At 43.1% G+C, this 22,201-nt stretch overlaps 1 protein-coding gene across 3 annotated transcripts in view; it reads right to left on the reverse strand.

Moving 5' to 3' along the window:
- Positions 1–783: 783 nt before the first annotated feature.
- KIAA0319L (KIAA0319 like) overlaps positions 784–22,201 on the reverse strand; it is a 56,984-nt gene continuing 35,566 nt past the window's right edge. For 2 of the 3 annotated variants that reach the window (XM_081335180.1, XM_081335181.1), the window contains exons 9-21: positions 19,142–19,274; positions 16,640–16,868; positions 15,769–15,892; positions 14,081–14,213; positions 12,899–13,047; positions 12,269–12,423; positions 11,364–11,502; positions 9,884–10,043; positions 8,449–8,591; positions 5,858–5,980; positions 4,581–4,671; positions 4,389–4,480; positions 784–2,872 (exon numbers count right to left, since the gene is read on the reverse strand). In XM_081335180.1, coding sequence (XP_081191306.1) covers positions 2,685–2,872; positions 4,389–4,480; positions 4,581–4,671; positions 5,858–5,980; positions 8,449–8,591; positions 9,884–10,043; positions 11,364–11,502; positions 12,269–12,423; positions 12,899–13,047; positions 14,081–14,213; positions 15,769–15,892; positions 16,640–16,868; positions 19,142–19,274 — 1,859 coding nt within the window. In that variant the 3' untranslated portion in view covers positions 784–2,684. Of the gene's footprint in view, positions 2,873–4,388; positions 4,481–4,580; positions 4,672–5,857; positions 5,981–8,448; positions 8,592–8,617; positions 8,793–9,883; positions 10,044–11,363; positions 11,503–12,268; positions 12,424–12,898; positions 13,048–14,080; positions 14,214–15,768; positions 15,893–16,639; positions 16,869–19,141; positions 19,275–22,201 lie in introns of those variants that run through there. The other variant, XM_081335182.1, reaches the window with a different exon arrangement.

Below are 22,201 nucleotides of genomic sequence, written 5' to 3' on the forward strand. Positions count from 1 at the left end.
CACTATAATGTGCTGCAGAACCTGCACATCTGCTTCTTGGTATCCAAGGACACCCAGCTTTTGGAAGCAATAGGATGGTTGGGAATGTCATTATTTTCAGCAAATGGGTGCTGAGTTGAGAGTTAATATGATAATTAGGTTTTTTATCCCTCCTTTATTACTTTATAAATAACTCAATGCAATGAACATACCTAATACTCCTTCCTCCTCCTTTTTTCTCCACAATACTATGAAGTGTATCGTGTTGAGAGTTACTAATTGGCCCAAAGTCACCCAGTCAGCTTTCATGCCTAAGGTGGGACCAGAACTCACAGTCACCTGGTTTCTAGACCAGCACCTTAACCACCACACCAAGCTGGCTTTTACCCACAGGGACCTAAAAGGAACTACGTTTCAGTACAATAAACCATTCAAAATAGGCTTGTAGCATCATATACGGCTCCTTTTTCTCAAGGATAATTTAAGGCTACAGCTGCCCATGTGAGTTCTAGAGATCAAAGACCTTACCCTTTTTTGAAGAGGTATTTTTTTCTGGACAGAGATTTTCTATGTCCAGGCCCTAAAAGTCCTCATTTCTCCAGTACTATCAAGGAATTTCTCGGTGTGCTTGCTGAGGAAGTAAATCTTCCTCCTGAACACATCCACATGGCCACGTAGACCCCATTCCAACCTTTGGTCTGCCTTTGCTTAGGACAAAGTTGTTCCATTTTCAGGGAACCATCAAATTCAAGAATTCCACCTCTACTACCGGAAAGAAGGAAAAGAAGACAAGGGCAGACATGATTACAGTTCAAAGGGGTTAAGAGCCCCCACAGGCTGAGCAGCATATTTATTCTTCATCTTCCAAAAAATCAGTAGTGCAGCAATGTAAACAGGAGAACTTGAAAAAATGATTCTTCACCAGATACGAGCCTGGCCAACATCAGTGTCCTCAAGGCCACATTTTGGGGCCTACATAACATTATCAACTTTTCCCCCCTTACTTCCAAAGACTTTATTAAGAATATAGTAAACCATTCACCTTCTACAGCAGGGGTCCCCAACCCCCGATCCGTGGACCAGGGCCGGTCCGCAGCATGCCACCAAGCGGGCCATACAAACAAGCAAAGCTCTATCCTCAGGATGCAGGCAGTATTCAAAACCACACCCCTTCTGGTCCATGGAAAAACCTTTCTCCATGGCACCGGTCTCTGGTGCCCAAAAGGTTGGGGATCTCTGCTCTAGAGGACCACATAATTGTTCAGGAGGTATCTGGCTCCCGGGCCACCAACTGGCCATCCTAATCCTAAAAAAAAATCTGAACTTCTACAATTTAAAAATGAGGATCCCTCTCATCACAGTGTAAGTCCTTAGAATGGTTTGCCCTTTGCAAATTCATCAGTGACAGCACTAAGAGGAGGGAAGAAAGAGAGGGGAAAAATGGAAGGGATAATCAATTAGGGGGTTGTTGTTTTTTCTTTAGAGGGAAAAAAGGATGTTTACCAAGTGTGAAACAGAGAGCATGGACATGAATAAAGCAGGTAATAATAAGAGGGGGAAAGAAAGATGAGCGAGAGTAAATCACATGCCCCTAATGAAACTATGAAGCATTTTCCATCATCTTAGGGAAGGAAAGGGAGCTGGTTCACATTGCCTGGTAACTGGTGATTTCCACCAAATGGGATGTTCGGTGGAGATGCCTGTATTTGCTCTAGGTTTTTTTTTTTAAAAAAAGGGGGGGTGCCTTTATAGATCTGAGATGGGATAACCAACATTTTTGTTGGAAAGCACACAATGTGCATGGAATTAACAACAAATAAAGAGGTGCTACAATAGGAGAGGAAGAGGCTTTGATCCACTGGGCAGTATTGGAATCAATGTGCCTGCATTTGTCTTTTAACCCTCTCCCTCCTCCTTTTCAACTTGTGCAAAAGTGGTGGGGGTTTGTTTCTGTTTTTTTCAAGACAACACATCAGTGTTTTTCACAGGCAAAGGAGCCTGTTGTTTTACAGTGTGACTGACTATCAGTGAGAAAAACTTTCAGGCTGGACGCAGAGTGTGGAGGAAAGAGCCAGAGCAACCACTGATCTGGGGGCTCCATCTCAATTCTCACCCCTGGCAAAAACTTAAAAAGGGGAAATAACCCTTTACCATCATAGTCAACATGCAGTTTCTTTGCTTGTCATGGAGACAATGCTTGGTTTCTTCCACTTCTGGAAAATGAAGCTCATAAATCAGGAAGGTTTTCCTATGAGTGAATTAGGGGGGGGGGAAACATAGTTTGAGGCATCTCAGCTTTCAAGACAAACTACAAAGTGTGTTCTCACAAACAACACAGGAGAGAGTGTGAAGAAGGTTGCCAACTCTGTGGCAAACAGATGTTGGCAAGAAGAGCCTCCGATCAGCACTGCAGCCCTATGCAAACAGATGCCTTTTCACAGGAGTGGCCGGGAAGTTCTGCATGTTTTCAGAACCGCACCTGCCCTTTGTAGTCTTTGTTTCACAGCTTCTTTTTGCCAAAATTAAATTTCCCTTCTGAGTTCGGTTTCAAGTACTGGCAGTTTGACTCCATATTTTCTTAGAGATTATCGGTAAAGAGAGAAGGACTCTCCAGCAGTGGTACTCCCAAGATTCCTCGTGCAACCGAGGGTGAAGAGACTGGTCCTCTGAATCACTTGCCAACTCTTTGTGACACAGGCCTGTCGCTATAGAATCTCTTCTCGCTGTTTTTTCGGCTTCAGGATCCCCTGCCCGTTTCTCAGAAAACCATTCTGGCCATGGAGCAGCTTTCCCTTCTCCCGGTCTGGCCAAGTGAAGATGGCTTCGTCGCTGTCCAGTTCCGACTCTGAATGCATCAGACTGGTGTTCTGGGCCTGGGACTTCTGCTTGCTGCCTTTAAAAACGAACCAAGAAACATCAGGAAACAAAAGGCTGCCTATGGAGCTATCTTCATCCTCCTAGATCAGCCCCATCCGACCTGGTTGGACAGGGAAGGTATGCTGTATATCCCATCAGTCAAGAGGTTCTGATTGGCTGGCTCCAGGAAGAGAACTTTCTCTTCCACTGTCCCTGCCCTGTGGAATATTCTCCCACCCCCCCACCCCCAGATGAGGCAGCCTCCCCCCCCCTCCGGCCTTCCAAAACGGAGCAAAGACCTGGCTCTGTGGCCTTGTGTGGGGAGCCCAGAGGAGCACACAACCGTGGGGCAGGTTAGCACTCTGAAAGCTCTCCCTTCGCCTTTCAAGTAATTTTATATTGTGTTTTAATCATTCTTGCCTCTTTTAAATGTTTGACTTTTATATGGGCGCGCCTGCCCTCTGGAACCAGTTACCTGTACAGCTTAGGATTGCCCCTGATTTTCGTTCGTTCCGCCGGGACCTGAAGACCTGGCTCTTTGAGCTTTCCAGCCAGGACTGAGGATTTTTTTTAATTTTTTAACTTATTGTAATTGGGTTTTTAATCAGAGTTATAGGGGTTTTAGATTTTTAATTAAGGATAATTTAATCTATTTTAATTGTTATTAATTTTTGTATTGTGATGTTGTTTTAATTGCCTTGTAAACTGCCCTGGGTCTTGCGGGAGAAGGGCAGTATATAAGTTTAATAAATAAATAAATTAATAATAATAATAATAATAATAATAATAATAATAATAATAATAATAATAATAATAATAATAATAATAATAATAATATGTTTTTATACTTTAATATTGTATGGCATATTCCCAGAGTCCCGCTGTGAGGGAGATGGGCAGTTTAAAAAGGTGATAAACAAAAAACAAACAAGCATGCAAATGGAAGAGACTTCAAGCCCATTCTTACTTTTATATCCCTCTTTCAGAATAAAGGTTTCTTTACAGAGGAAACAAAAGCGTTCGATCTCCAGATTACAAGCTACGGTGTATTAGAGGAAAGAGAGCAAAGGAATCGCAGGCTTGGTCCTCTTCACACACTAGCCGGAATGAGGACCTACATCATGTGGTTGGACCTGATTTCACAACCATTTTTTACGGGAGTCATTAAGTGAATCACAGTAGTCATGAAGTGAATCTGGCTTCTCCAACTGATTTTGCTTGTTGGAACCAGGCTGATAAGGCCATAAGTCACAATCACATGATCGCAAAATACTGCAACCATCATCAACGTGAGCCGGTTGTTGAGCTCCCAAATTGCGAGCCTATGACCTTGGGGGGTGGTACGACAGTCATAACTTCGAGGACAGGTCTTAAGTCACTTTTTCCGAGGCCGTTGTAGCTTCAAACTGTCCTTAAGCAGTCGCCAGTCGAAGACTACCTATAAAGATCTAAACTGAGGTTCACGGAGACATTTATAATCCCTTGAGGGGAAAAAAAAAACAACAGGCTGCCTCAGGCTTTGGTCCTCACGAACCTCTTCTCTAAGGTCTCACCTGCTTTGGAATTTGGCTTCAACTCCAGGCTCTCTTGATCCGTGGCGTCCAAGATCTTATACTTACTCTTCCTTTTGGCTTTTCCTTTTTTCCTTCAGGAGACAAACAAAAAAGGTTGGAACTCAGGCAGGGCAGAGTAAGATTAACAGCTCGCCCGGGGAACCCCGGCAAAGGGCACAGGAGCTTACTCACTTCTTGCAGCAGCAGACCACCACCCAGGAGAAGATTCCAAGGGAGACCAGAATCACAAAGGATGCGATCACGACGTAGAGCACGCTCCACTCTGGAAGAAGCATAGAAAGGCTCTCGAACTGTCTGACTTTTGAGACGTAACAGAAATTTCACAAGTCCTTCGGGCACAGCATGAAGATGTGAATGCAGTAATGGGATCTTAGTTAGCAGGGGGGGGGAAATGGAATGTCTGGATTACCAGGACTAGGATCTTGACTTCCTGCCCTCGCTTGGCCAGTCTTCTCAATCCCCTGCTATACTTCTGACTCCAGATCAAAACCAGCCTTACGTCTCCATCTTTCAGAAATCACACAGGAGAGCCTGTGTCTTTAGCAAGATTCTCTGCAGCTAATAATGGATAATTTAAACTCGGGTTTGAATTCAGGAACCATTTTAGGCATAGAGAGAAGTATGAATGTGCAAATTAAGAAACAGCCCAACTCTCTTTACTTCACCCGTTCTCCTTGGGATTTCAGGGAAGAATGGTAAACACAGGAATCTCGTGAAATTTGGCAATCTTGTGAATTTTCTTTTTTCCTTCTTAAAAATTAAACGGGCCCCACTTGCTCCAAGAGATCAGACTGAAAAAATTGGGATATTCTGCGACTGTGTTTTTTTAATGACCTTCTGTGTTTGGGAGACGCTTCGACTGTCCTTTTGGATAAATACTGTAAATGGATTGGCTGAATTAAGGGAATGTCAGCAGAGCCTCACACCCCAGAGAAACTGACCTATCTTAGGTAGTAGCTACTGTGACTACTCTCCCATCTCCTTTTGGAAGGGATATCCCAATTGACCTAACAGGATGTGCTACTGACAGATTGTAGGTTAGGCAAAGTGTAATTAGTGTGGTCTTCCCTGAACATTCCTGTGGAACAAGGATGAATGACCTCAGTGACCCTTCCTCTCCTAGAGAGCATTTAAGACACAAGAAACACAATCTTAGAAGTCAACAGCAGTGCTCTATGTCAGCCGCTAACTCTCTTCTCCCTCTAACAGAGTGTAAGATTTAAAATGTAAGCAGAATCTTGTTGTTGTTAATTGCGAAGTCGTGTCCGACCCATCGCGAACCCATGGACAACATTCCTCCAGGCCTTCCTGTTGTCTACCCTCTTCTGGAGTAAGGAGAATGTAAGCAGAATCTAGACACACCTAAAATGTAAGCAGCATCCTGACACAGCCTCTAGCAAACCTCATTCTATGTCCAGCAGAGTCATGAAACTGGGATGTCCACCTACCACAATTGCTTTCACCATCACCAATCTGCACTTTGATGAAGTTCTCCATCCAAAAAGGATCACAAATACAACGCTTGGTGAAAGAGTCGCAGAGGCCGTGATCTGAACAGTTTAGCTGGCAGGCTGAGGAGGAGGAAAATCTAGTCAATATGGAGGCAAGACAGTACCAGGGACAGGCACAGAGGCTGCTTGGGAATACAAATGCTGCCTTTATGTATATTTCTCATGGTTGTTTGTCCATATAGCATGGATGTGTAAATAAAACACAAGTATTGCCTGGCTGTTTACAGTCTGTAATGATTAGTTGGGGGTTAATAAACAAAATCCAGACTAAATAAAAGAACTCACTCTGAAGGAACACGTTTCCAGAGATGATTATTTATTTATTTATTTATTTTAATTCCATTTATATCCCGCCCTTCTCCGAAGACTCAGGGCGGCTTACAAGCTTAGCAATAGCCTTCATTCTATGTATATGCCTGCTTATTAGGGCTTTCGCCCCCCCCCCAAGCGGCATTATTACAAAGTCAGCTTAATTGCCCCCAACAATCTGGGTCCTCATTTTACCTACCTCGGAAGGATGGAAGGCTGATCCTAATTGTGAATATGGTTATACTCTAACAGAAAACAAACAGATATGCAGTTTGAGGCAAATCTGCATGTTTTGCAGATGAAGGCATCCATTTTGATCAACTTTGGTTGATGTACAACTCCATCTCTTCCCCATATATGCGTCATAAGAGATTTGATTGGCTATGTGCGCTCCCACAGAGAGGGCCTCCTCAGGGTGCCACCGCTCAAGGAATGTCGGCTGGTGGCCCCCGGGGGGAGGGCATTCTCAGTGGGTGCGCCAGCCCTCTGGAACAGCTTACCAACCGAAATCCGGATGGCCCCCGACCTCCGCACCTTCCGGCGCGACTTAAAAAACCTTCCTGTTCCAGCAGTCCGGCCTGGCCTGATAGCTTTAATTGGGGTCCCAGTTTGTTTTTACTATTGTTTTTATTGTTCAATCTGTATACCTACCTTACTCTGTACACCGCCCCGAGTCCCTCGGGAGAAGGGCGGTTTATAAAAACAAACAAATAAATAAATAAATAAATAAATAAATAAATAAATAAATAAATAAATAAATAAATATTATAGGCTTCCATTTAATATGGTATCTGATTTTCAGAAACCTCAACTGTTCCAGAACTCAGCAACTAGGTTGGTCTTGGCCATAACTAAAAGATCACATTATATCTATGTTAAGAATTATGTTGGCTTCCAGTTTGTTCCCAGATAAATAGCCAGCATTGATTATTATCAGCGCTATGGTTTTGGTCCAGACTACTTGAAAAGATGTCAAGATCTAGAACACCTTCTGCTGATTCCCTTGTTCACAGAGTTCAACTGAGGAGGTTTACCTAGGGTTACTTTGGGCTCATTTTGTGGCAATCCTTGTAACTGGATTTCTGGAGTGTGATCCCTGCTGAGTTTATTTATTTATTTATTTTATTACATTTATATACCGCCCTTTCCCGAAGGACTCAGGGCGGTTTACAGGGTGATTAAAAAACAGAGATACAAAAGTTGTGGGAAATGGCCTCTTTTTCAGTTTTAAGAAAGTCCTAAAAGTGTATCTTTCAAAAGAGATTTGGGACAGGTGATTTTAGTAGGCATTTTTTAATATTTCTAGCTTTCGCTGTTAATTTAAATGAGTATTTGATATATAGAAGCAAGCTAGCTTCCTAGCCAGATGCATGCATAAGACCTGGACTTTTAGATTTATTTATTTTAATTATATATCAAACTTGGAGATGGAAGATCTCCCTCACAGAGCAACTCTGATGATGTGCTTACTGAAATAACCTTTCTGACTTTGCTTGTCAGAAACCAACTGGGAAGGTTACAAATGATGTCACATGGCCCCAGGACATTGCAACTGTCATAAATACCTGCCAATTGCCAAGGGCCCCAATTTTGATCATGTGGCCATGGGGATGCTAAGTGTGAAAACCAGTCATAAGTCACTTTTTCCAATGCTGTTATAACTTCAGTCAGTAAGTGAATGGACTACTTCAGTTGTAAGTCAAGGACTACCTGTAATGCATTTTACCAAAGGGCAAAACGGAAGCTTCAGCAGGTGGATTCATGAACTGAGCGTTGCCTTCTTGTTTGTTTGCAGTAAAACCAAAAATCAAAACCTGCTGCCATAATTAATCTCCTTCAATGCAGCCAACAGCACCAACTTCAAGCTCTAACCTCGCCCTACCCTGTGCTCGGAGGAAGAATCGTGATGGCTTTCAGGAAGGTAAGGGAGTTGAAGCCTGTTGGATCCCTAGAGCAGGGGTAGGCAACCTCGGCTCTTTTATGACTCATGGACTTCAGCTCCCAGAATTCCTGAGTCAGCTGACTCAGGAATTCTGGGAGCTGAAGTCCATGAGTCATAAAAGAGCCGAGGTTGCCTACCCCTGCCCTAGAGGAATGGTGTGTACAGGGCCGAAGCTGCCATGGGAAAGGCACACTTTCAAGGTCCCGCTAGGCGGCAGCAACGTGATTTCTGGATGTAACAGAATAAAGTGAGTCTCCTATAGTATCCTCTGACTTACTGACGGTATTGATCTCCAGCGCACGGAAGATAAGGAAATCTGATTGTTGCTTCCGCAATTCACTCCTGAGGGTCCATGCAACATCGCGCCCTTTGAAGATCTGGCGAGGAGGCTGATTCCGCACGTAGAACACCAACTTTGTGCTGTCAAAGGGAAGAAAATTGGGAACGGAAAAAGAGAAGAAAAGAGAAAAGGGTTGATGAGCAGAATTGCAATTCGTGAGGGGAAGAAAGGCGCCGTGGAAGTTATTTCCTTAATACACAATCTTCAAGAACTTCCCCAATGTTTCTTGCCCAACGACCATGTGGTCCCTGTGTTTAAGATAATCCTCTTTCCTCTGAAACCTAAGGAAGAGCAAACACATTGCATAGATGACCAAACTCCAATCTTTTAAAACATACGTTATGCCTGTGTAAAAGCCCGTCTGCCATTTTTGCAGGTGAGAACTAACAAGAAAAGATTCAAACTGCAGACATGTGAAACCTTTCCATGTATACTGAGGGCTGGACCCTTATTTACCAAGCATGGATAAGTGAGGCTACAGATAATGAGAGCTAACAGTACCTGTATGTATGAAAGGGAGGTGAGGCTTCGTGTTAGCTAACTGCCTTTTCCTCAGCCACCATGTTGCTCAACAAAATCACGCAGTTGATGCTGGACTGAAGCCCCTTTCTCAGGCCTCAGACAGACCATCTACACTGTTTTCACTTCTTCTTTTTTAAACCAGGTACCAAACAGTTTATAGGCTTAAATATTTGATGCTCCTATTTTTTTTCAAGTTTATTAACAATCTACTTGAAGAAAGCAAAGCACTTCAGGAGTGGATTCATCAAAACTTAAGTCATGGGAACGGGTGTTACCAGGTTTATTAGATAAAACAAAATTTGCTGTGTTTAAGCAACATACTTACAAACTAGGCTGGCTAGAAACCAAATAACATCTTAAACTACAAACTTCTAAAATACATATTGGCTGGTAGCATCTATGTGTCCAATAGGCCCGTGGCCCTCTAAATTTGTCTGTATTCTCACAATGTGAGGGGCTGAGGGCAGGGGTGTTCAGTACAGATATCACTGTGCATATACAACTGTGCCCACCCAATACAGTGCACCTGGGCCACCTCTGCTACAAGAAATCCATGGCGCACAATATTGCAGCCTTAAAAATAGATCAGTTGGAGCATGTCAAAAGAAAGTGTTGCTTTTTATCACTTTGATGAGGGGGAGCTGGGGCTAGTGCCAGTTGGGATATTCAAACGTTAGTTATCTCAGAACAGGTCCATTAATGGGACCTCCTTGCCTAACTGATGTTCACCCACAACCTCTTTTCACAAGAACTCAAAGCACCAGGTTAGGGGGACATCCTCTGATTTAATTTCCAAGATAATCGCCATGGGAAGGAAGCTGGGTTGAAAGTGTGGTTCTTCGTTTCTTACCTCTTCTCAGTGTAAGCCTGGATCTTCTGAACTGTGATGTCTGAATCTAGGACACCAAGCAGAACCCCGATCTGACGGATGAACATGCCCTTCTGCCGCTCCGTCAGGTGGCTGACATTGACATCTAGGATCATTTCCACAAGGTTGTTCTTCCTAGGATCTGGAAGAGTGCTGAAGTAAGTGCTAGAATGCGTCACGTGCACTGGTGAGTTTGGAATGTAAACTTGCTCTATCGCCGAGGTGAGGGGTGGGGGAATCTCATTTAAAACAGGCCAAGGAAAAACAAAACTGGTCTGCTGTGGCCATCTATGCATTAACTCAGTTTAACACAAAGCTAGCCAAAATGGGCAGGGCACCCAAGATTCATTCTTTGGAAAATCTTCAGGGAAGAACATGAAGGATGGCTCCTGAGAGACAGCTGCTCCATTCCAGATGAAGCCAACTTGGAGAAGCTTTGTGTTGTTTAGAACAGAGGAGACAAAGTTTTGATTTGGAGTGTGTGGGGGAGATACTTAGAGTAAGTGGCTCTGTCACTTACGGGTGTGTGTTTAGTAGTTTCCACTTTTTTCTGAATTTGGAAGATGGGGGGACTTTTTTTTGGCTCCTTTGTTGGAGTAACTACATGCAGGTTGGACAGCCATATAAATCCATTTAATTAATAAATATTTTTGTGTGTTTCTCCACCTAAAGGTTAGGAGCCATGCAACCTTTCAGCGGTCAAGTCAGAGAAATTCAGAATCTCAGTTGGAGAAAGCTATGTGGGTTGCATAAAATGATGGAGGAAAAGGGGTGCATGTTGTTTGCACACTGTGTGCCTAGAAATATGATTTGAGTAATATAAACTTACAGAGTACTAACCCAACTATGTCATATATACAGGTAATCCTCATTTAATGACCACAATTGGGACTAACAACTATATTCCTAAGTGAAGCTGTCACGAAGCTACAATTGTGCTTGTGATCTTACTTCAGCTTTCCTTTGCTTTAAAGACATGCAAAGGTGATAACATTCTGAGGATTGGTCGTAAAGTTACTTTTTTTATCACTGTCATAACTACAAATGGTTGCTAAATGGGACAGTCGGTAAACAAGGGCTACTAGAAGTGAAACCCAATGCAGGGTCTTAGATTTTAAAATGGATGAAGCGCAGCAGCTAAAACCACAGAAACTGTGCAGCCTAAAGTTGAGATTTCATCACATCCATGAAGGCCCATTTCAAGGTCCAATTGGAACAGATGAATTTATGTCTTGTAATGATTGTTAACATTGGGGATTACATGCTTGGAATAGGATGCTCAGGTATACTTCTTACTACCAACCTTGCTCCTTCATTAGTTATTTATATTATTGTTACTTGTTATTAGCACATAATAGTAAGATCCTAAGTACAGTGTCTGAATCACTTTCCCCTTTCCACATAAGCTTCATGTGGAGCCAATCATTTTGGGAGATATGATGACAGAAATGGGCACACTCACCAGGTTTCACTTCCACAGTGGCTCGGTCTACATCACTCTCCCCTTTGGCATCAGTCACTTTTAGATGGAAGGTGTACGTTCCCTCCACCAGGTTGGAGAGAAACAGAATGGGATGATGATCCGAATTATTTAGCACCTCCTGTATTTCAAGCAAATGTCCAAAAGGAAACAAAGCAGAAATTCAAGATCCAGAAAGGTCTTGAGCATCCTTCAAACAGTTCCAGAATTCAAGTTCTTAGAAGCATTGCACACAAAGACACGCACACACTATAGCAAAATGGATTCTCTCCTTCATGTGGAGCAGAAGTTGGAAGCAACCCAGGTATCCTTATGTGATTTTTGATCAACAACATAAATTGTAAAGCACCAGAAATGCAGAAGAGGCCTCTTTCTACTTGCTTCAAAAAATAATAATAATAACCTGGAATTTTGAAGGAAGCACAAGAAGTCCTACTGACTAAATACAATTGCAGGCAAGATGAGCAACTATCAAGGGCCAATTAACAGTGAAATAGATTTAAAAATTAAGGACAGAGCAAGGGTATTTCACTGATACAGCAACCATTACACAGAGATGATGCTGTGTAGCTTCAGGATGTGCTGTTTCCTTTCTGGTTATCTTCTATTAGAGAGCTCCAAAGGGCCCCTGGGGTTAATTAGTTTGATACAGATTTTACAGACTTCTCTTGTACAATATTTATGGGAGTTGTTTCCAACCCATTTAGAGGGCAACTGACTGAGGAAAATTGCTCTAAAGGAAAACAAAATTCAATATACTGGATCGTCCCTAGCTTATGAGCTGCTGTGACGTTCATGCAGTTGGCAAAATATCGCTAAACGTTCTTGAGTCTCACATATCGCACAAGCCCTGTAGAAGATGTAGTAGCAGATCTCTCATTACCCACCCCTGCTGCAGGGCTGCTCTCATCCCGAGTCCACAGGAAGGTGACGATTCCTTTGTCATCCATAGATTGGGACCCATCAAGCTCTGCCGTGCTTGTAGGGAGAGTGATGGTAACGCTGTTCCCCACAATTTTTGCCACAGGAGGCTGATTTATCTCTGGACAAAAAAGAAAGAAAAAGGATCAGTAGACATATGAGTTCAAAGGGTATTAGCAGGTGAAGATACTCCAGGAGAGGGATAGTGGGAATATTCATTCCAGCATGGAGTCCATCATCAGCATAAAACCCAACTGAATTATCAACCATATGGTTTACAGAGCTAGCCAAAATATGATCAGTAATTTCTCTCAAGCTTATCAATTAATTACTAAGGAAGATGAGATAATCCAGAAATATACTTTTAAAGACTTCCCACCAGTTCTCGTAGGACAAATTAATTGCAGAATACAATAACAGCCAGGGTGTTGGTTTAGTTTAGTGTTTCTCACTCAGTGACTTTAAGATGTGCGAACTTACTTCACAGAATTCCCCAGCCAGCATGTGTGGACTTCAATTCCCAGAATTCCCCAGCCAACGTGGCCCATCTGATTTGATGGCCATTAAAATATTATGACTTTCTACCTGCTACTCACCTTCTTTCACAATGACATTAACTGAACTTTGTCCTTGTAAATTCCGTTCATCTTTGACTGTTAGTGTGAATTTGTACGTTCCCACTTTAAGCCCAGAGACTGTGGCTATGCTGCTGTTGGCGTTTTCCAGTTTCACACCATCTGGACCCCTGGCACAGAAGAAATAAGCTGAACTTGACAGAAATGCTTGCATGGGAAAGGAAGAGAGACAGTTACTCCTTTTGACACCTGAGGAAGACCTAGTCTTCAGGTGACGCCAGGAGAATTATTTGGTCTGTTCAGGAAGAAATAAACATATTGAGTAGTGTTTCCTCTCTCTCTCTCTCTCTCTCTCTCTCTCTCTCTCTCTCTCTGGTAACATTGGTCATAATTCTTTTTTTCTTGTTCCATATAAGTGAATGGAATAAAGTCAAAATAATTTGATTCCAGTCAGTTGTTTATGGAAAAAATAAGGTGCAGTTAGTAAAAACACGGATTTCTCCCACCAAAAAAGACCAAATATCAAATTGTACAGGTTTGTGAGGAAGGAGGGATACGAGGCCCTTAAGAGAATTTTCCTGATTTTTCCGAATCTTTGGCATTTTGCAACTGTAGGAAGCTACTTCTAGGCTAGGCTAGGTCAAAAGTCAGCATAGTTCTACAAACGTAAAAGAACAACGAATGGCTTGAGACAAGCTTTTATTCCAGTCTGAGACTAGGTTCTTGTCAGGACTGCCAGGAAAGCCTCCCAAGAGACTCCAGAAAAATGACTGGCCCCACCAACCTCTTATAACAAAAAGATCTGTTTCTCAATCTAGGTTTCAGGGAACCTGAAGTCAACACTAATCACGTCATGAAAATCCCATGGCAATTGTGTTTTATTTTAAGATTCTCCCTCCTGCCCCCAAGATGATTACCCCTAATCCTAGACAGAAAAAATTTCTACCACATATGGAAGGAAGTCTTGATTAATCCAGAGAAGGTTGCCTTGGTGTGAATACCAGGTCACTAGTCTATGTACTCAACACCTCTCTCAAGATAATCTACAATAGTTAAGGCAAGTGAGCCTGGGAGGTGGCAGGTAACTTATGGATTCTCGGGCCTAACTCAAGATCCCCACTCAAAAGCAGAGCAGACCAAATGTGTGATTTCTTTTTCATGCAAAAGAACAACCATCAAGTATGGGAGAAAAGAGAGGCATACTGTGTTTTCTCCCAAAGGAAGGAGGCAATCTTCTGGTCGTCTGAGCTCTTGCTGCCATCCAGAGTGGTGCTGTCCACTGGCAGGGTGAGTTCTTTGTCTGGACCAGCATCTGCCCTGGGTGGCTTATTGTTTTCTGAGTAAAAGGACAGGAATTGAAAAGACACTCCAGAATGTGACAGATTGCTTGCAATGAGAGGTATAAAGAGGAATAAACCCAAATAAAATTGATTTATAGAAAGTTGGACCATTATCTGACCCATTGGAATCCATACTGGCAACCCTCCTTCTCCCCCTCCCCCCCGCCCCCCTGGATTTTCAAATATGACTGTTCTCTATCCCTGCCAGTCGTGATGCTTTAAGACAGGGCCCTTTTTACATGCAAGGCACATTCAATGTCCTGAATTATGGATTTTTTTTATAAACAGCCTGTAAAATATAAAGTTAAGTTACACATTAAAAATTTACTTGGATGCTGCCATATCTTGTTTCACTGACTTTTTATGGGATTTATAAATTTATTTAACATAAGCAGCTTCTACTGGGCAAACAATTCATATTCTGTAAATCCAACTGAGAGGTTGTAGGTGGCCAAGACAACAGTGAGAACTTAAACCTGGATCACCTTTTTTGGCATTAGCAAACAATAACATTCTCTCTACAAAACAGGCATTTATTTTGTTGGTAGGAGCTGCACTTCACACACACACACACACACACACACACACACACACACAAACACACACACACACACAAACACACACACGCAAAGAGAGCTCCTGGGAGCCAAAGGGAAAAGGGTGTGACATAATTCTGAGTTCTCTAGAGGGTACATGGTCAATATTTTTGGCCTGTCTGTTGTTCTTTTATTATTTTTGGTTTTTGAGGATGTGAACTGTTTTAAAAATCAAAATCAGTATTTTGCCTGTTCAGATTCAGAGACTTATTTGTGTTCTTTTTTTGTCAAAATATAAAATTAAAAAAATCAAAATAGCCATCAAAAATAGATAATATCCTGCTGAGGTTTGGGATAATGATCTTAGGGTGTTCTAGAATCAGAAAAATGAGGGTGGGGATGCATGTGGCCTATGAATTGCCCAGCCTTCTAGTTCTCTATATTTATAAGATCTTGACCTAGACAGTGGCATATCCAGCAAATGATACACATTGTCTCATAATATAGTTTTCCATTCCATATAAGCCTACAATTCAACCTAACATGTAACACATAAAGAGCCCATAAAGTAGGTTTTGCAGTTTTAGCAGGTTTCCATTAAAGACTTCAATATACAGTATGGAAACTACTGTACAAGCTTAGCGCTTTGCTCTCCAGCAATTTTTAGATTTTTTTTCATGCTGTGCAACATGCTATTTCTAAAACTCAAGGGAGTTTCAAATGCGACTTTTTCTTCTTTGAAGTAGTTTGGGAGGGGATTGGTGGGGAGACAGAGTGTGCACATTTATTTGGGGAAAATGACTTTTAAAAGAAGTCAAGGGCTTTTAATTGTCATTGGTTGCACCAACAGTAATTTAAAAGCATGCACCCCGGATGATACTCAAGAAGCGTCCCATGACTACCATCCCCATTCTACATCTGGTCCATGACTATCTTCATAACTAGGTTTCTGGAATGTAATAGGGATTTGCATTTTGCATTCCCTTATGCAAAACAATTTGTTTTGAAAGCATACCAGGTTGTACAATCACAGTGACTTCAGCAGTGGACTGATGGCCAGCAGAATCTGTCACTGTCAGTTGATAGGTATAGTCACCTTCACGCATGGCTGAGAGCTGCAGAGTTGAAGTCCTTACCCCCTATGAATTGGAGGAGGAGGAGGAGGAAGAGATAAGGAAGGCTGATTAAACTTTTTATCTTGGATGGCCAGAATGAATCCAAGGTTTTCACCTCAGATAAGCACACTTTTATCTCTTTTTCCCCCCAAAACTATGGAATACACTTAAATGAAAGCTATTCTTGGAGACTTAGATATCATGCAGATTTGGTGAAGAAAACTAGCCTTAGGCACTTATATGCTTGACAATTCTACTGCTAAGCTTGTAAGCTGCCCTGAGTCTTCGGAGAAGGGCGGGATATAAATGGAATTAAAATAAATAAATAAATAAATAAATTCTGATCTGGGAGAGGAACAGGAACCAACGCAGCCAGAAATGCAATGACATTGGCGGGAGAGAACCTAACCACCTAACAACCTTTTCTATGGATTGAACCATAGTGTCCACTAGAGTGCATTTATTTTGATTAAATTTATCAAAAATTGGAGGGAGATCAATATTCATTAGGTCATAAAATTCCCTGAAAATAAAAGGGGCACGTGACTGCAGCCAATTTAAAGCCTGCCCAGTGTGTCTTGAACACAAATGTTAACATTAAGAATCATATTATTTCCTAATGATATAGAATCAATTGTTATACAAGCAAATATTGGACCCTAACTGCCAGACATTTACAAGGATTAGTGCAATTTTTTTCAAGCTGACCTTGTAAAGTCTATTAAGGAAATGTTTACAGAGTCATTTAAATGGGAGTCCTGGCGATCTTACCTGCATTTCTGCTACCTTCACTTTGCTGTTGGGGCTGAGGGACCATTCGTAGCTGACAATGCCATGGTCATCTGTGCTTTGATTTCCGTAAAGGGTGATGGAATTTTGAGGCAGAGTGATCACTTGGTTAGGACCCGCATTTGCCACAGGGGGATAATCCACGGCTTTGTTTACTGTCAGGCTAGCGGTGGTGGAGTTACTAGCACCATCAGAATCCACCACAGTGAGGCTAAAGTAGGAGAGATAATGAGGAAAGGGAACAATTTTGCAGGCAGCGATCAGAGCTAAATCCGGCAATCAGAAGCATGCTACCTCCGACATTTTTCATTTGCGTTTATTAGTTCCTAATGGAATAGACTGAAATGTTGAGATGGTGCTTAATTTGAACATCTGTGGCAACATCCCTGGCTACAAAGATTATTTATTTCCCATGCTGCATATAACTGAAATTTAAGCAAATATTAGTACTTCTGGGAGCAGCTCTAACTGCTGGCCAATTGCATGACACACAACTTTACAGAGTGACTCTGAAGCCCTGCATTTCTATTCACAGATAGGGAAAGTAAAGAGCTATTTAACAAGCAATATGGAAATTTCCACTCTTTGAATGAAGATGTATCATTTGTGATTCTCCACAAGGCACCAAGAAGTTCCACAAGGCACCAAACCTCAATTAGCAAAGTCTGGCTGGCCTCCGGGGCTCAGGGGATTTCTTAATAGTGGCTGCTGTTGAACAGGTCTCTTCCCTAATGGATATGCAGTTGGCTAGTTCAAAAACCTACCTGTATGAATGATCTTTTAATCAAAGCTTTTACTGCCACTTTCTTGCTGTGATTTGGGAGACTGCCTTATACTGGCGGAACTATATCGAATGTACTGCTATTTTGTACATTAATATCAAGCTTCATAATTTTTATTTTATATCATCTGTAGCCTTGGATATTCTATTAATAAATCTGCTAAAATATTAATGCTGTGAATCATTTAAAAGAAATATCAGAATTCAGTGCCAGAGGGCATAAGGCTTGTGTGGTGTGGCAATTTTATATCATTAAGCATTTGCCGATGCACTATAAATAAGGTGAAATTAAAGGAACAATTCGAATTAAGTGGGTGGAAGTGACCAAAAAGGTTTTGTTAATAATTTGGTATTATATCTGCTGAAGCCTAGTGTGGGCCCTATATATGAGTCTCATGAATAATAAGGCTTCCTTGCAATTACCAGTTTCAAGCTAGTATTCACTGCCAAAGTAAATACATTTTTAAAGTGTTCCTCAAAAGTGCCAAAGAAATCCTTTCAGAAACAGCTGAAAAGCCTTGCTAAGCATGAAAAAAGCATAAAGAAACAACTTGGCAATTAAGGCAAGCACATGATCTAAGATTCACTGCTGGTTTCAAATGCACAGATGAAATCTAAACCGTCGCATTATATAGGCTATTTGCTATTTGATAATGTGTCTGTTCGCTTTTGGAGGGGTCTGTAACAGAGCCACGCAAAGAGTTAATTATTTAAAATCATTGGCAAAGCAACCCAGGAAACAGCTTTTTAGATGAGAACATCTGAAGCATATCATCCTACCACTGATCAAAAGAAAAAGCTTTTTAAGCTTAAAATATTTCTTTTACAAATCAAATGGCAGCTATACCAATGAATAACAGATATTCTTTAGCCATTAAATTGAAGCCAGCTAGACTAAATTCAAAGAAAATTGAATAATACTTATTTGTTTGTTTGTTTATTCTATTTTTGACACTATAATCCCTTTTATCGTGGTAGAGGGGGGACAACTGAACGGAGCTGAGTGTTTATTGGCCGGATGCCCTTCCTGATGCCTTATTTAAATTTATGATAGCTGCCCAAATCCAACGGACACTAGAGTGGAGTGCAACCCCCCCAACCATAAAAACAGATAAACCTAGAACTACAGATAGCCCAAATGACAGAGAATTGCTGAAGAATCTCTCTAGAAAATTTGACGTTTTTACAAAAGAAGCTAATTTAAATGTATCCTCATTATTTTGTTATTCATTTGCTGTGTCTTGACAACCCTCAAGAATATCCATCTTAAACTTCAGTTAAACAAACAGGTATGCAAATACTACTTTTTTTAAATAGATGCAGGCCCAGTAGAAGAGAGGGAGGAAGGGAGAAGATTTAGCAAGAAACAGTGAGGGATGATGAGCCATTGGATATTCTTTCACTAATGTTCATAACTCACTAAAAACAACATAATGTGGGATCCCACTGTTTTATGAATGCAGCAACAGCCACCTGGATCCAGAATGAGGTTAGTAGCAGCTTTGCCAGATTATGTTGTGAACTGAGGTGCGTATGCTTATATAAGCAGACCACCTACACAGGCTAACAAAAAATAAAACAACATTGTGGGTAAAGCAGCGTTGCTGTTCTTGGAACTAATTTAGTTGCTAAGCTTATTATATAATCTCTAAAGTAACACTGTATTTTGGATTCACAGTCAGAAACAGGATCCCTTGACTTACCGGAATGTGTAATTTCCTGGTACCAGGTTGGTCAATTCCAGAACATCTGTATCAGCAGATACCTTCTCTTCTCGAAGAGGCCCCTTTAGTTCTTCCCAGTGATAGCTGACTATTTTGTCATCATCAGTACTTTCTGATCCAGTGAACACAGATAATGTGTGTCTTATTTTACAAGCCATTTTCTCAATAAATATACAATACAGTAGTCAAATCTACTTAAAAATTAGTCCAAAGCTGATGTGTAGTTATAGACCCTTTCACAAGCCACAACATTTAATTATTATTTTCCAAGAATGATGCTATAAGGTAAAGGTAAAGGTTCCCCCGCACATGTGTGCTAGTCGTTTCCAACTCTAGGGGCCGGCGCTCATCTCCGTTTCAAAGCCGAAGAGCCAGCGCTTGTCCGAGGACGTCTCCGTGGTCATGTGGCCAGCATGACTAGACGCCAAAGGCGCACGGAACGCTGTTACCTTCCCACCGGAGTGGTCCCTATTATTCTACTTGCATTTTTACGTGCTTTCGAACTGCTAGGTTGGCAGAAGCTGGGACGCGTAACAGGCGCTCACTCTGCTACGTGGCACTCGGGATTCGACCCGCCAAACTGCCGACCTTCTGATCGACAAGCTCAGCGTCCTAACCCACTGAGCCACTGCGTCCCTCATAATGATGCTATAGCAACCATTAAATTTTCAGTGGATGATCAAGAGCCCATGGAGAGAAGCTGCTTTTTTTTCCTCCCAAAAGGCAACTGGACTGTTTTTTTCCTTGAGGAAGAAGAAAATGTTTCACTTCTGATCCAAGAAGCTTCATCAGTTCAGTTGGGAGGGGGGATGGAAGGATAAGTACTGACAGTTGAAACTGGATGGTGGAGGATGGCAGGACAGGTGCTGATAGGATGACGGGGGGGGGGTATGGAAAAATTGTGTTTATTTGCAGTCACCTGATCGTTAGCACTCTCTCTGAGAGCTGTGTGAGGTCACTTGGGGATTTATCTGTGCCCTCAGGATCACAGGGTGCAATTGGTTGTGGAATCTTCTTGGAACTGCAGCAAGGGTTGTGTTGCAGACTGGAGACAGATGGTATCTTATTCCTCCCCCTCTGTTGAACTTTGACCCCTCCTTAATGTTTTCTTCTTCCTCCTCAAGGAAAAAAACAGTCCAGTTGCCTTTTTGGGGGGGGGGGAAGCACCTTTGAGGCAGTCTCCAGAATTCTTTTGGCTGACTTGATTGAAAAGGCAAGTAGATGCAGTCCCAATATACAGGTGGGTCCTTGACTTATGACCACATTTGAGACCAGGATTTCCACTGAATTTGCTTATCAGCAGCCATCTAGGACGGTCGCAAATGGTGATCATATGATCCTGGGATACTGCAACCAACGTAAATATATGCCAGGAGGTGAGGGAGGAGCCCTTGCAGGGGCGGGCCGAGGAGTTTAGCTATCATCTGACGGACAAAATCGCTCAGATTCGAGCCGGTTTGGATTCTGACTGGGCAGAGACTGATGGGGAGGAATCGAGCGGTCTAGAGAATGTTACCTGGAGTGAATTTGATCTTGTGACCCCAGATGAGGTGGACAGGATCATGAGGAGACTGAGTTCCGCCACGTGTTTATTGGACCCGTGCCCCTCCTGGCTGGTATATGCAGCCCGGGAGGAGACACGAGGCTGGTTCCAGGCAGTAATAACTGCTTCCTTGAGGGAGGGTACCTTCCCTGCCGCCTTGAAGGAGGCGGTGGTAAGGCCCCTCCTCAAGAAGCCTGCCCTGGACCCGGCTATTTTGAACAACTATCGTCCGGTCTCCAACCTTCGCTTTCTTGCGAAGGTGGTTGAGAGCGTGGTGGCACTTCAGCTCCCTCTGTTCCTGGAGGAAACTGATTATCTGGACCCGTACCAATCGGGTTTCAGGCCCGGGTACAGCACGGAGACGGCATTGGTTGCTCTGGTGAATGATCTCTGCCGGGCTTGGGACAGGGGTTGTTCCTCTGTCCTAGTCCTATTAGACCTCTCAGCGGCTTTTGATACCATCGACCATGGTATCCTACTGCGGCGTCTCAGGGGGTTGGGAGTGGGGGGCACTGTTTTACAGTGGTTCTCCTCCTACCTCCTGGGCCGCTCACAGTCGGTGTTGACGGCAGGCCCCGAGGCCTCTTGTTTGTGGAGTTCCTCAGGGGTCGGTCCTCTCTCCCCTCTTTTTCAACATCTATATGAAGCCGCTGGGTGAGCTCATTCGTGGTTTCGGGGTGGGGTATCATTAGTATGCTGATGATACCCAGCTTTTTCTTTCCACCCCGAACCAACCCAGTGATGCCCTCGACGTGATGTCCCGTTGCCTGGAGGCAGTCCGGGTTTGGATGGGGAGAAACAGGCTTCGTCTCAATCCTGCCAAGACTGAGTGGCTGTGCATACCGGCATCTCAGACTAACCAATCTTTTCCATCATTAACTATGGGGGGTGAGGTGTTACCCCCCGTTGATAGGGCCCGCAACTTGGGCGTCCTCCTGGATTCACGGCTCAGTTTGTAAGATCATATAGGAGCCGTGGCCAGGGGGGCTTTTGCCCAGGTTCGCCTGGTGCACCAGTTACGGCCCTATCTGGACCAAGATGCCCTACGCATAGTCACCCATGCACTCGTGACCTCCCGGCTAGACTACTGCAATGCTCTCTACATGGGGCTGCCCCTGAGGACCACTCGGAGGCTTCAGCTGGTGCAGAATGCAGCCGCACAAGTTGTGATGGGAGTCTCCCGATACTCCCATGTGACACCTCTTCTCCGCGAGCTGCATTGGCTTCCAGTTGCCCTCCGGGTGAGATTCAAGGTGCTGGTGATGACCTATAAAGCCCTAAATGGCATGGGCCTGGATTATCTGAGGGAGCACCTGCTGCCAGCGTCAATTTCCCATCGTCCTGTGCGCTCCCACAGGGAGGGCCTCCTCAGGGTACCGCCGGTCAAGGATTGCCGACGGGCAATCCCCAGGGGAAGGGCGTTCTCTGTGGGCGCGCCTGCCCTATGGAATCAACTGCCAACGGAACTCCGGACTGCCCCTGACCTTCGTTCATTT

This window comes from Vipera berus (assembly GCF_964194415.1).
Source record: "Vipera berus genome assembly, chromosome: 9".
Lineage (NCBI taxonomy): Eukaryota > Metazoa > Chordata > Lepidosauria > Squamata > Viperidae > Vipera > Vipera berus.